Source organism: Mya arenaria, chromosome 14 (genome assembly GCF_026914265.1).
Source record: "Mya arenaria isolate MELC-2E11 chromosome 14, ASM2691426v1".
Classification (NCBI taxonomy): Eukaryota; Metazoa; Mollusca; class Bivalvia; order Myida; family Myidae; genus Mya; species Mya arenaria.
In genome coordinates, this window is record NC_069135.1 from 39,392,781 (window position 1) to 39,407,202 (window position 14,422).

A 14,422-nucleotide genomic window follows, 5' to 3' on the forward strand; every position below is an offset into this window, starting at 1 on the left:
TTCTCAAAAACTACAATTATTTGCCATTTTATATCCTTTTTAGGCATATAATAAATGGAAAAAATTGTTTGTTTCAGTGTAAGATAGCAATATGTTTTACCTTGTTAACATCAAAAGTTAATATTTCACTGGTGGCTATGCCACTTTTGAAATATAGCTTTATAGCTCACTCGGTAAAATATATTGCATAAATATATTGCAAATCTTACACTGAAAGGAACACATAAACATAAACAGTATTGCTGTGTTTGATTCAATATATCAATATGTCTTTATAGTGGCTGGATAAATTCCCAAATTATAATATTTTACATTTGTAACACAAAACCTTTCAGCACATTATCTGATAAAATATATGGCAAGTAAATGTCCCTGCACACCTTGAATGAAATCCTTCATAAAACAAGAAAAACTATCATCAAAGGGCAATAACTGTGTAATTAGCCAAAATGGAATTATGAAACCTGTACACTACTTCCTCTCATTTTGTTTTCTCATTAAATGAAGTTTAATTAAATTTATTTACTTCTATTAGTTCAAAGTTATGCTTTGGACAAGGAAAATTGCAATGGACCAAATGACCTCAGGGGGTCTCCAGTACACACACTTCAAACTTGATTGTTGAGGGTATAATAAAATTATATTTATTGTATCAAACAATTATATATTGTATCAAGTTTTAGTTATTTAGCCCCAAGACTGAACTGCATAAGTTTCAGAATAAATTCCAAAGTCAATGACCACTCGTGAACACTTTTCACAACAATCTTTTTACTATTAGTATAAAACTACATTCTTTGGGAAAACAGCAAAGTGCTAATAATTTGACCTAAGGAGAGCAGGGGCCATATCTTTAAAGCATCTTAAGTCATTTCTTAACTTAAGTCGATTTCTAAAAAAATTACTAGTCAATTTAAAAACAAAAGTCTTTATTTCTTTTAATGAAACTATATATGTATTCAATTCTTGTATAAAATGATGAGTAGGAAACTTAGCCTAGGAAAATGACTAACGGCAAGTTAGGAATGACTTAGGGCTTTTCCAGTAAAACATATAACCCCGAGGGTGATGGCAATTATTTAAATAGTAAATAGGTGGGTGTCTTTTTTTGCCAATTTGGACCCCAAAAGGTTTAATTTGCTTCTGTGTGTGTGGGGGGGGGGGGGCATAATTCAAAAGTGCATTCTCCCCGCTAACCACTTAACAATATATTCCTGCTGCCTTACAAACCTGGGAATACACGACCGCTCTTATCCAGCAGATCTGTCGAGCCTGTTCTGTGATTTTCTCGATAAACACCGTCTTGGCTCGAACTAGCTCATCACGGACTTCAGTCATCTACAAAATATATAGTCATTTGTTATATTCTAATCCATTTTAGTATGAAATTTAAGATGATGGAAAGTCTGTAATTTCATTTTAATTTTTCCGCATGATTGCGAAGATGGCTTAAGCATTTTATACATGCTGAGTCTGTTATCTGCATTAAAAAAACTAGAACCATATTGCTAATTTTTAGAGGTCATGAGAAAGCATCACTTGCTGGACTCAACCCACTATACAGGGCTTGAACACCTCTTTCGGGGCTTGAAATCCACCAGGTGGGGCATGAATCCACCATGCAAGGCTTGAACCCATCATGCAAACTCACATGGGCCTCTGCTGGGAATCAAACCTGGGTCACTAGGTATGAAAGGGCCCTAACCACTGTGCTAACCAGACAACATATAGCCATTGTTAAAAGATATTGTACTACAATATTGTTACAAATGACATTAAGGATATTTCCCCTGAAAATCATACAAGCTAAAAAACACTTACGGTCATAATTAAGTGCATGAAATTTTGCACATACCTCAATAGGGCAAGAGTCCAACTTCTTCATAGTATCTTTGTAGGACTGGATAAACTCTTGTATATTCTCTTTCAGAACATTCATCTGCAAAGAATTGCTTTAAATTAGTAAAACATTGAGTAGCAAATGGGAATCTTCGACAATGGTCCCATAGGTTTTGCTGTAATGTTCACACATAAATGGTATGGTTTGATATAAAATATGTAAATCTTTTTAACTTATATTCAAACATCGGTCTTATACGATAGATATCAGCTCTCTATTTGGACTGAAAAGGCCGAGATAAACAATTAAAACCTATTTTACAACAATAATAAGTAATTATCACAACATAATATTAAATCGCTCTCATTGGCACAATGTTTCATGAAAATGTGTTAATACATTGTGGAGGAAAAAAGATTAACTCCTGGAGGAAACCAACATGTCTGTCGGACACAATTCTAGACCATCCTCACCCCCTACCTTGCTTAGTTGTTTATGAGCTGCTACATTGTACAGAAGCATGACCCCGTCCAGCATCTCCATGAGCGTGTTCCCGCTAGGCATCTCCGTTGGAGGGTACTCACTCTCTATTGAAATCAATTAAGACAGTTTTAAAGGATACTTTCTACATAAACGCAGATCAAAATAAAGAATTTCGTGATTTCTGAAAGCTTAGTGTTATTTTCATGTTATCTTGTCAACATCTAAATCAAGCATTGCTTGTCCAGAAACATTGACAACCAAATATGTGAAATCACTTCACAAGACTTAAGTATTCTATAGTACCGTAGTTAACACAACACAAAAACCATAAAGAATCTTGAACTTGACCTTTGAAGTCAACCTTTGACCTCCAAGTTGACCTTGACCTTTAAGTTACAGACCTAGTGACAGGCCAACTCATCATGGTGAGTCTTAATGGCAAGCTCTTATGAAAATCCCATAATGCATGGTCAAGATACAGCTCCTATAAGGGTCATTTCAACCTTTGACCTCTAACCTTGACCTTTGATGGCAGACCTGGGTCTTGTGCCAACACACCACCTCATCACAGAAGTTTTTTTAAAAATCCTATAATGCATAGTCAAGATACATACTGAAAAAAAAATGCAGGCACAAACACACATACACTGCAATTGTGACAACTATATCCAACTCACCGCAAGAAGGCAAGACAAAAATCATTTGATTTATAATTTACGCACAGGAGTATTAAAACTTCTTATTCCCTGCACATTAGTTAGGAAGTTTCTTAATAAGCCCAAATTACTATATTCTTACAGCTTAAATGTTTAAATATATATTAAGTCCTGAAGTCAGTCTGTTTTCATGATGTGGAAATTCTGAGGAGAACTTATGTCCATTTTGTTGAGAGGCCAAAAAAACTTTTAAACTCATAACTTTAATTGACCAAGCCACATAACCTTGGTGGGACTCCAACACATAGCTTTCATAGGCCATTGACATAATATTTCTCTGGTTGGAATCAAACCCATGACTTTGATAGGCCAATATAAGGTTTTGATCTTGTTTGGACTTAAATCCATGACTTTATTAAGCTAAGAAAATGTTCCTCTGGAGCCAAGAGTACATTTCCCTGGTGAGACCTGATCCCATAAATTTGGTAGGCAAAATTTGGTGAAGATTGGAAAAAGGCTTCTAAAGTAAATGAACAGAGAAGACCCATTTCAGTTAATTTATGATTCACATTAACATGTTTTATTAATCTCTGGTCTCAGTTGCTTACCTGTTTTGGGTTTGTTCAGTTCCTTGACCTGTCCATCATCGCTCAGTTCCAATCCCTGGGCCTTGTTCACTTCCGCTGAAGTTTCAAGGTAATAATAATTGATCCTGAATGGTTAACGTACAAATGAGAGTTAAGATGCGGAGGAATAAATCCAAACATAATTCTTACAGCTCTAAACAGGACCTTGCGGGACCTGATCCCATGTATTTGGTAGATAAAATTTGAAAAAAGGCTTATACAGTAAATGATCGGACAAAATCAATTTTAGTTAAATTTTTATATAAAGGGCGTTAACCCTTGAGTGACCCAAGCCATATGGCTGGCTAATGAAATTGTCCAAGATATTATTCCCATACCAGGGATGTGATTGACCCGGAAGCTGGAGGGCTGAAACCATTCGGGCCATGGGTTCTTGGGGCACTTTTGGGGTCAAAAGCACACTGCCATAGAAAAAAAACTGGCGTTTTAGAAGCTCTTTTGAGGGTTCTTCTGACTTAAAATTTGAAGCAAACTGGGATATAAACTCTAACAACCAAAAGCACACTAGTATCTCTTTTTTTTTGGGGGGGGGGGGGTCCCTGGGGCCATTAGATCCGCGGAATTCCGCGGACAAATCACATCCCTGCATACTTATTCTGACCAAATTTGGTTATGATTGGATCATGGCTTCCAAATTATTTATCAGAGAAGAGCAATTTGAGGCAATTTCTTTAATTAAAGGCCAATAAGGTTCACTTCAGCTCAAAATTACATGAAATTTATAATTTATATTTTTCTTAGTTATCTTCTTGTCATCACAATGCAGGGTTGTCTTTCAACAGATTTTATGGCCAATGTAAGGCCCTATTCCCTAAGCCAAGAAATATACTTTTTTCCCCAAAAAAGCTCTGCAATTACTATGTTTCTTTAAATGTTTGTAGTGGCATTTTCCATCATCCATACTCCATCAAAGTAAAAATACAACATTTCTGACATTAATGTACTCACGACTCTCACTCCAATGTTGGAAAGGAGCTTCAGCCCTTCGATAGGGAAATTTGAAGCAAATGGAGGATTTTTTTTGGATTTTTTTATTTAAGCTAAAATTAAAGCTAATTCTACTTGGATACTTTTTATCAAAATAATTCTACACTCCTAGTTACAATACATAATTCTAATGCCAAAAGGAAATTTTAGGACCTTTTGAAGATGTTCATCATGATGGTGATATTTTGAGGCTTAACATAAGGGAATAAAAACAAAAAAGGATGGGAGAAAGGGGCACCTTAAAGGGCAACTCGAGGGCCATGAAGTATATCAAATAAATACCTCCAAGAATCCGATTCAAATGTCCCATGGATCCTCCGCATCTTTGAAGATCCCAGTATTCCCGACTGTCAGACCAAAACTCTTGAATGGGCATAAAGGCATCTGTAATAGAAATATAATTTATAATAACATGATGCCAGTAATTTATGAATAACCTTCTGTTTACCATGCTGGAATGTCCCATGGAACCCCAGAACCACTGAAAGTCCCTGTTTCTGGATAACCGACCAAAACTCAAGAATCAACATTAAGGCAAATAAAAATATTATGATGACAGTGATTTATGAATAACCTTTTAGGCACACCATGCTAGAATTTCCCACAGATCCAAAGCACATTTGAAGATCCCAGTGTACATGGATAACCGACCAAAACTCTTGAATAGGCAAGAAGGCATCTATAATAGAAATATTATTTTTAAACACCATTTTAGTGATTTATGAATAACATTTTGGGTACACCACGTTAGAATTTCCCATGGATCTGCAGCACCTGTGAACCTCCCAGTGTTTGTGAATATCCAACTAAAACCCTGGAATGGGCATGAAGGCATCTGTAATGGATTTCTTTTAGCATGATGCCAGAGATTTATGAATAACTGTTGAAACGTCCCATTGATCCACAGTGCCTTTGAAAATCTAATCGTTTGAGGATATCCGCCCAAAATATTTGAATCCACATGAAAACCTCAGTAATATCAAATGATGATTTTTACTAATTCATTTCATGTTGGTTGTTAAGACAGCTGAAAGCCGATAAGAATCAATCTCAATAATACAATGGAAAATTTAGGGACAAAAAGTTATCATTTTAAAAAGGCAAACTGAGGTTCTTTTCAGTAAAATGGTGCCATTATTTTGAGTTAACTAATGAGCCATTAGGCGGTGATCAATTTTGTCAATATGTTAGTTGTACTTTTGATAACAGTATGTTTTTGTGTGTCAGTACTCAGTAGGCATGAGGCTTAGAGATAAGTCTGAACAGACACTGAACTTAAGACACACAACGTACAACAACAAAAACAGATCACATTGGCATAAACATGTCTATGTCAGGGTACTATTTGGGCCTGCCTCGGAACTGTCGGCAAAAAACGAGTCTTAAATGCCTTCAGTCTGAGTTGAGAGACTTTAGAATCGTAACTGCAAATCTTAACTTTCCAGTTAAATAATGATGAATAATGCTTAAGTTGTATATGTATACAGTCGAAACCCGTTTGCTCGATATCGCTTAGCTCGATATCCTCGTTGGCTCGAACTGGATATAAAGGACCGATTTGATTTTACTTTGTGTAAGCAATCCTGCTTGGCTCGATATTCGCGAGGCTCGAAGCATTGTGGCTGGTCCTTGGGATATCAACGCCTAATCAAGCCAACAAGTTTCGACAGGTGTAACTTTTATATATTCTTCTTTTGTCAAAAGAAGTGATATGAATGTTTTTCTAATCATATTTAAAATTCATCCTTTTAAATCTTAGACTCAAATAAGTCTCAAACTCAGATGTTACTCTATATATTTCCTGGGCAGAAACTAGTGCAATTCTGTTTCCTTTTTGAGAGGCCATCCCTCAGTTTCTTGAAGAAAAAAAAATAGTAAGCATAAAAAGCTTACGTATCTTACTTTCTTCAGCCAAATTTCTTACTTTAACTTCTCTTTTTGAATTACCGGTAATAGCTATATGGTCACTTATTCCCAAGTTAAACAAGCGCCAAAATATTGCTTATATTTTTTTTTTTTTTATTTGTACCTAAATCATATGCATTTTTTGTTTTGATCATTTAAGTGAAATGAGTCAAACACAATGAATTAAATTTAAAAACATTTTTGGCATCAAACAAAATTGGGCGCCTTTAATCGATAAAAAATAGTTAATTGTTATTGACATCAAGATTGGATCCTACCACTACCCCTTTTAAATTGAGGCAAAAGATGGTCAAATACGAAGACTGGGTGTAACATAGATTGATAACCAGTGATCAACGGACCATCCAACAATGTCAGAATAAAACGATTCTTTTAAACCATGATATGACATGTTTTGCAATAGCTGGTTTTAGTCATTACCATATGTCTCAAGTTATTTTGTGCATATTTCAAATCAAGGTTTTATGTTACTGATCAAAAAGTTTTAATTTAAAACATAGCTACACGACAAAGATTCTGATATGCATTTCACTTCTGACTTAAAAAATGTAAATATGCTGCAAATGTTTTATGATTCAAAAAATATTTTATTAAAAGATACTTTTACATTTTCAATGTGTTTGTGTCTATTATTAGTTAACTTACAGGTTTCCTAGTATGGCGATAAAAATAGATAATACACTTGGTATCAAAGGCGGCCAGCAAGTGGTTTAGATGGTGTATATTTGTGAAATATGACACCAAAAATATATTTAACTTAAAACCCCACTATATAAACATAATACACATATATATATATAAGGGGGGGTCACATGTTTTTTGGGTCTGGACCTAGTTTTGGTCACAACTGACCCTAATATAGAGTCCTGGCACCGTGACAACCCCCTTTGCTTGGTATTGTCAATAGATTTGACCTGTTTTCGTCTTCTTTTAAATCAAAGGACATTTAATGCCTCAATGATTCTTAACTGAAGCCTTTCTGTGAAAGTTTTGCACTTTTTGATTGTGAGCGACTTAAGCATTTAAGTAAGTTAAATGTAAGCTTAAAAAACAATCTTAGTTAGGCCAAATATTAAAGCTGGCGAAAGAAGTAGCCACTCAGAATTATCTTTGCTCAATTTAACTCATTTAAAATGCTTAAAATGCCACTTTTTAACAATCTGTCACTAATATACATAATTATTTCTTTTTTTGCTTGACAAACAGAAAAAATAATGTTAATAATTAGGACATTTTTATTGAAAAAGATCACATTTTGTCATGTTTTTCATTGAACAAGCATGTGGTTCATTATCCAAGTTTGATCACAATTTGTCAACCCAAAATTAAGATATTTAGTTTCTACTATTTTTTTTATTTTTAGTAACAGTGACCTTGACCCTAGGGGCCCCAAACGCAATCCCAGGAATGGTCCCCATAAACCCTTTTTACATGCCAAATTTGGTCAAAACCCCAATTTCATAGTTTCATAGTTGAGTTTGACACTGCCCACCCGAACAAGGAATTACTTCATTCTTAAGTAATAGTTATTTAAGCATATCTTTCAAGCACCACCACACGTGCTCCATAACCTACACCATTTAATTGACCAAAAGGTGGTGGTCAAATTTGAAGACTGGAGGTAACATAGTTGATAACCAGTGTTCTCCGGACCAACCAATAATAACTGAATAAAACAATTCTTTTAAACCATGATATGAAATGATTCGCAATAGCTGGTTTTAGTCATTACCATATGACTCAGGCTTTCTTGTGTGTATTTTGAATCAAGTTTTGATGCTACTGATCAGAAGATATTAAATTCAAACATAGCTACAACAAAAAAAAATCAATATGCCGTTCACATATGACTGAAAAAAATGTCAATATGCTGCAAATATTTTATGATTAAAAAAAATTGTCTTAAGATACTCTTACATTTCTTAATGTTTAATATTGTGTCTATTTTTAGTTCATTTATGGTTTTCCTGGTATGACGTTAAAATAGACACTTCACTTGGATGTGTCAATAGCTTTGACCGTTTTCCTCTCCTTTTTAAGCAAAGGGCATTTAATGCATAAATAATATCTTAACCTAAACCTTTTCATGAAATGATTTTGCTTTTAAATTGCAACTTAAGCAAGTTTGTAACTTAAAACAATCTCATTTATATAAATGCTATAAATAACTAATTTCTGGGTTTCCCAATATATAGTACAAACATGTTTGTCTATAAATAACTTATGTGGATTCAATTCCTTTAACTTAAAATATTTGAATGATTTTCTTTCTTATAAAAAGGAAAACAACCATTAAATTATATCATGGAACATCTCAATATTTTTGTAAATTTATTTTAGGGAATTGGCTGATACATGATCTTTTCCCATAATAATCAGTCTGCAACATTTTGATTTTAAATAAGACGTTGACATAACGAAAGCTGTTGACATTCATGAGAACAGATTTGGTTGTGATAAACGCTTGCCAATAATAGGAGTAAAAGACCATCTATCTTGACCTTCTTGGAAAATGTCCTATGGGTTACAGGAGCTATTACAGAAGTGATGACTACTCGCGCTAGTCACCTTGGCACACAATGTTATTAATTGACTCAAGTAAATATTGAAATAACAAGAGATGTCACAGAGACTATTTCACCACAATTTCACCAGACTTTCTAGGTCTAATAATAAATGGCCATAATTTGCTATAAAAGGCAACATAAAGGTACCTATCTTGGTTAATTAAGAAGGTTGGATGGCTGAGAACCCTTGTATTAAGTTTCAATGCAATACATCAAATAGCTGCTCAGATATGAACCTATGTGTTTTAACCCAACACTTCACCCACCAAAGAAAGCTAGGGTTATGAAATCAGTCAAAAAACTCATGTTTTATGGTTTCTATGCCTATGCGAGGGGTTTTATGCTTTCTATGCCTATGCGAGGGATGGTCATAAATCACCAGGTATTTCAATTAAATTTATCAAAATCCACAACATTAAATACGACTGTTCAGATAGCTTCCATTATTTATAGAATATGTTATAATTTTTCCAGGTTTTATGGAGGGATTTGATGCACGCTTTGCAGAAGAAGAGGCAGAATCTTACTCCTTGTGATCTTATTCTCCACCAACACAATGCACCTACTCACTCAGTTACATCAACTCAGTTTGAGATAAATTTCTTTGGTTTCCTTTACCCTGTTTATCCCATATAGGGTCACCTACTAACACTGTAACATATATTATATATCAGGCACTTCTACCCTTCATGGTTGTAATGTGAACCATGTGAACAGAGTAATAACTGTGGGAGTAGCTTGCTCCAAAAACTTTTGCAAACAGACCAACTGACAAATCCAACGGTTTGGTGACTCCATCAAACTTTTGACAGGGGAAAGTTAATGAAGATTACAAATATTATTTTTTCATGTTCTTATTTTCAAAATGTGATCCAAGTCTAAAAAGTTATACTGAATAAAGGACAAATCTGGTGCCATGTGTTGTTTAAATCATCCTCATGGTTACAGCCAAGTCTTTATGGCTTGTCAGGCCTGATATGCCTTCCGCTGGCACGGCTTATTACTAACACACATAAATTATGCTGCAGGGCTTCCGTTAAAGGAAGTTTGGAAGTATATTACTCCCTAAAAAATGGGTTAAAACTTCCAAACTTAATTCCTTGGAAGTACAAAAACTTCCATAATTTTGAAGAAAACTTCCAAAGACAAAAGCTTGGAAGTTCAAAATATCAGAACCTGGTGTCAATATTACTTTTATGCTCACAATTTCCATCAGTCTTGAAGTAAAATGAATTATTAGAACATAAATTGGTGAATTTGGCAAGATATAAATTCAAATTATTTGAATTTTGATATACTATTTAAAAAATACTAGAAAAAAATGAAAATTATATTCAGGGAAACTTAAACTTCCAAATTTCAGTGAAAAACTTCCAATATTGATGGTTAGGATGTTCTTACTTCCAGTTTTAAATTCTTAATGGAAGCCCTCAGTCATACTGCTCAGCGACAAGCCTTATCAAAACAATCATCAATTTTGACATTACATGTTTTTTGCTGCGATTGCCTTTGGTCAGAGCTTAAAATCATCTTCTGTACTGAAGCATATTGCATACCTTCGCTAAGCACAAATCTAGCCGGATCTTCTTCTTGGAAGGTATCCCAGTAGTAGCGTAGAACACGGACCAGTCGATGAAAGAAACACAATGCCACAGGAAGAGGCCAGATCGTCAACGCCACTGTCTGAGTGATAAGAGAAAAATAATCTTAATTATCAATACACAAGATATAAATGTTTTAAGTCCTTAAACAAGTGACAATTTTCATAATAGAAATATTGTTAAAGTTGCCAATTTTTATCAAATCAGATGGAAACATTGTATTTTTACCTGGTATTGTAATTCCAGTGGTTTATTCGTACAAAATTTTGACAAAAATGACTTCAAGATGTTGTCATCTTCAGCAAGTGTTTTTTGTACAAAATGTTCATTGATATTAATATAAAGTTTCTCGCTATTTTTCAGACAACCTTTTTAAACATTGAATTTTGATAATTCATGCTGAGAAGAAATAAGACCTTACATTCATGAACATTATCAGACTATCAAAACTTACTCTGTTTTCTCGGATAAATTTTCTCAGCATTTCAAGAAATAAGAGCCTTGATGTTTTGCCCTGAAATAATAAAGGGAAAAGGACTGGTTAATTATATATTTATTTTCTTTTATTCCTCTTTTTAGTGATTTAACATAATATATAAGTGACATCAGTGTGTTTTTTCTAGGGATGCAAACGAATATTCAAATATTCGATCAAACGTTTGGTATTGGAATGTCAAATTGGTATTTGAATATTTAATGTATTTTTGTTGAATAAATTTAAAAATAAATATTTTGCCTACAACTCTGTTGTTGTGTTTAAGATTTGTTTGTCTTGTTTTTACAACGATTGTCCCATAATGCCAGAGGTGTGAATGTGATGACAATACACTAAACATGCCTCATGTGTCATTTAGGGACATATCGTCGGGTACTATAAAAAGTCCCCTTAATTCTACAATATATGGCTGCAAGACAAAAAATCCAATTATTTTCGGTAAATTGCTTCTGTCAATTAAGAATTTCTGAAATAAACTAGTACCCAAGTTGGTTTAGTTTTTCCATAGTTTATATAATAGAGGTCAATCCCAGAACGAGGCTGCTCGTCCTACGGAAAGACCTCAATTTTGACCAGAAATCCATTTAAGTTCACGTTTTTTACAAATATGAAGGCAGAGGAATATAGATTAAAAGTTTTTTTTCTTTGTTCATAAAGTATTACTTTTAGTCTTTCTAAAATGAAGAATTTCAGAGGCTCATTTGGTGAACTTCAGGGTCCGCCGCGCGTAGTGGTTACGACAAAGTAGAGCTAAAATGCCCCGGCTATTACTTTAGCAAATATAGTAATAGTTTACTTCAACTTTTAAAAGACGTATTTTGGTAATCGAATATTCGAATATTCGTTCGAAAGAATTACCAAATATTCAAATATCAATTTTGCCATTCGTTTGCATCCCTAGTTTTTTAGGCCCATTTTGGGGCTGAAATTCCCCTCCTGATAAAGTATATTTTCCCCCTACCCAGTAAAAAACATTTTATTTTTGTGGAGGAGCATTGACCCCTTAACATTTAGCAAATGCAATGTTATACAGTGCCATTATGAATATGTTATTGATAGTTTTGTTAAATAAAAAGGTTTGAAAACAAGTTGAACATTACATGGATCATGCAAGGATTTTTCCCCTTTTTGCTAAGTATCCCTTATCAAAGGGCCCCACTCCCATTCCATTCAAAGTTGAGAAAAAAAAAACACTGAAATTATATAATTATGTATTATTATTTAAAAAAAGGTTTACAAACTTTTGATTATAATGATCAAACCAATTGTTTAAATTGTTGCTTACAATAATTTACAAGCATGTACAGTCAAGTCTTACTCATACTACATGCATAACCAAGAGCGAAAATGAAATTTGTCTGAGACTGCCACTTTTTGAACATTATTTTTTTATACTCATGGTATGCATTATAATATCATCAGTAAAAATGCAGAGTTTACACATGTATTTGGGTTGAAATTTTCTATACACTAATGTATTGGTTGAGCTTATGGCTTGAATGATTTCTGAGCATGACTGTGCATTCAGCCCATGAGGGGATGGGGGCAATAGACTCATGGACACCTTGGAATCTTCCGAAATCCTTGTCACAGTTTGTTCTTTTTCCCTGCTGTGTTTTGTGATATAATGGCAATGTTTGATATCCCATTAGTTTCCATTTACTTTTACTTTGGAATAATTGGATGCTTAAAAGAACACATTCAAAAAATCAAAAAGTATATACTTTAACAAAAGTGATGTTTTATCTGGAATGTAAATCCTTTTGTTACATATAGGTTCAGTCTATTTTTATTTTATGTATGAATGTTTTCTGTTAAACTTGCTTACCTCTGATAAATCACCATGGCAGAGAAGAACTTTCAATATCTCAATTTGAAGTCGCTCTATTTCTGAAAACAAAATACAAAAACATTATCATTGCCAAAAACGTTTTTCATTAATATATTGACTTTGCTAATACATTATTGATTTGTCCAATGACTTTGCCCAAAACATCATGGATCTGTGAAATGGCTTTGCAAAAGAAATCATAGATTTGTCCAATGGCTTTGCAAAAGAGATCATGATTTGTTGAATGATTTTCAAAACATTAGAAATTAATCCAATAATTTCTTCCATGACAGCCAATAACAATAAAATGCCAGATGATTTTGCCAATACCAGCAAGAACTTATCCAATAATTTTGAGCAACATACAAAGTTTACCTTCAGTTTTTTGCCTCAGTGTTTCACAGGAGTGTAGATATTTTTCCTTTCTCTTTTCATCTTCTGGATCGGCAGAGTTTTCCACATCATCTTCATCCTAATTGAAAAATGACCATAGTATTTCAAAATGATAACTTAATATGAATATGCAAGTGAACATTGCTAACCTGGGACAATATTCAATATAATTATTTTCCTTTTGAGTTGTCTATAGAGATGCCTCAGTGATTCCATTTAGATAAGGGGTCATATTCATAAAACAACGTCTGATTCAGTCATTTCCAAACTTAAGTCATTTTCTTAAGTTTTGTATTTCTCTAATTAAATAAGATAATAGCTATATAATTTCTGGATTTCTTTATTTTCATTGCCTTTATCAAAAATACATACTTTTTATGTTAAACACACATTAAATTTACTTTGAATTTGATTTTCAAAATTGTAAGAATTTGACTTAAGTTAAGAAATGAAGATGTTTTATGAAAACTACGGCCCAGTTATTTTTACAGTCTAATAAAACACTCAGATTCTACTATAAGACTTATGTAAAAAAAATGCATGTTGGTATGTTTATTGATATTGTTTACAAACCATAAAAATGGTACAGAAGTGAAAAATATCAAATTGATTGTAACTGCTGGAACAGCGAAATATCAACTCTACTTAACTGATAAATCTCTATAAACCACAAAAAAGCAGACTATAAAACATGTTATTAATCACTCTAATTGGCATGATGTTACGTGAGTGTATTTCTTTTTGTCTTCTTGTTTTGTCTTGTCTGGAAACCCACTAGACTGCTTTGGCACAAACCAAACTCACACTCTATGACGCCTTGGTGAAAAGCTAGTTCGCTTATCAATACGCTAACCAAAAAACTTGTACCTGTACATTCATATCCCACCACACTTGGGGGGCGATCTCCTCCAAACCTTTGTCGTCTAACGGCTTGATATGTAGAAACATAGGAAACTTCAGCTTTTCAAATGTGCACTCAGTTAAAGAAAATTACG

At 33.7% G+C, this 14,422-nt stretch overlaps 1 protein-coding gene across 1 annotated transcript in view; it reads right to left on the reverse strand.

Moving 5' to 3' along the window:
- LOC128218124 (E3 ubiquitin-protein ligase RNF123-like) overlaps positions 1-14,422 on the reverse strand; it is a 45,047-nt gene that overhangs the window by 12,309 nt on the left and 18,316 nt on the right. The window contains exons 16-25 of the mRNA XM_052925675.1: positions 14,295-14,395; positions 13,410-13,506; positions 13,032-13,093; positions 11,162-11,221; positions 10,663-10,789; positions 4,896-4,997; positions 3,588-3,662; positions 2,321-2,427; positions 1,856-1,939; positions 1,231-1,338 (exon numbers count right to left, since the gene is read on the reverse strand). Of these exons, the coding sequence (XP_052781635.1) occupies positions 1,231-1,338; positions 1,856-1,939; positions 2,321-2,427; positions 3,588-3,662; positions 4,896-4,997; positions 10,663-10,789; positions 11,162-11,221; positions 13,032-13,093; positions 13,410-13,506; positions 14,295-14,395 (923 nt within the window). The remainder of the gene's footprint in view (positions 1-1,230; positions 1,339-1,855; positions 1,940-2,320; positions 2,428-3,587; positions 3,663-4,895; positions 4,998-10,662; positions 10,790-11,161; positions 11,222-13,031; positions 13,094-13,409; positions 13,507-14,294; positions 14,396-14,422) is intronic.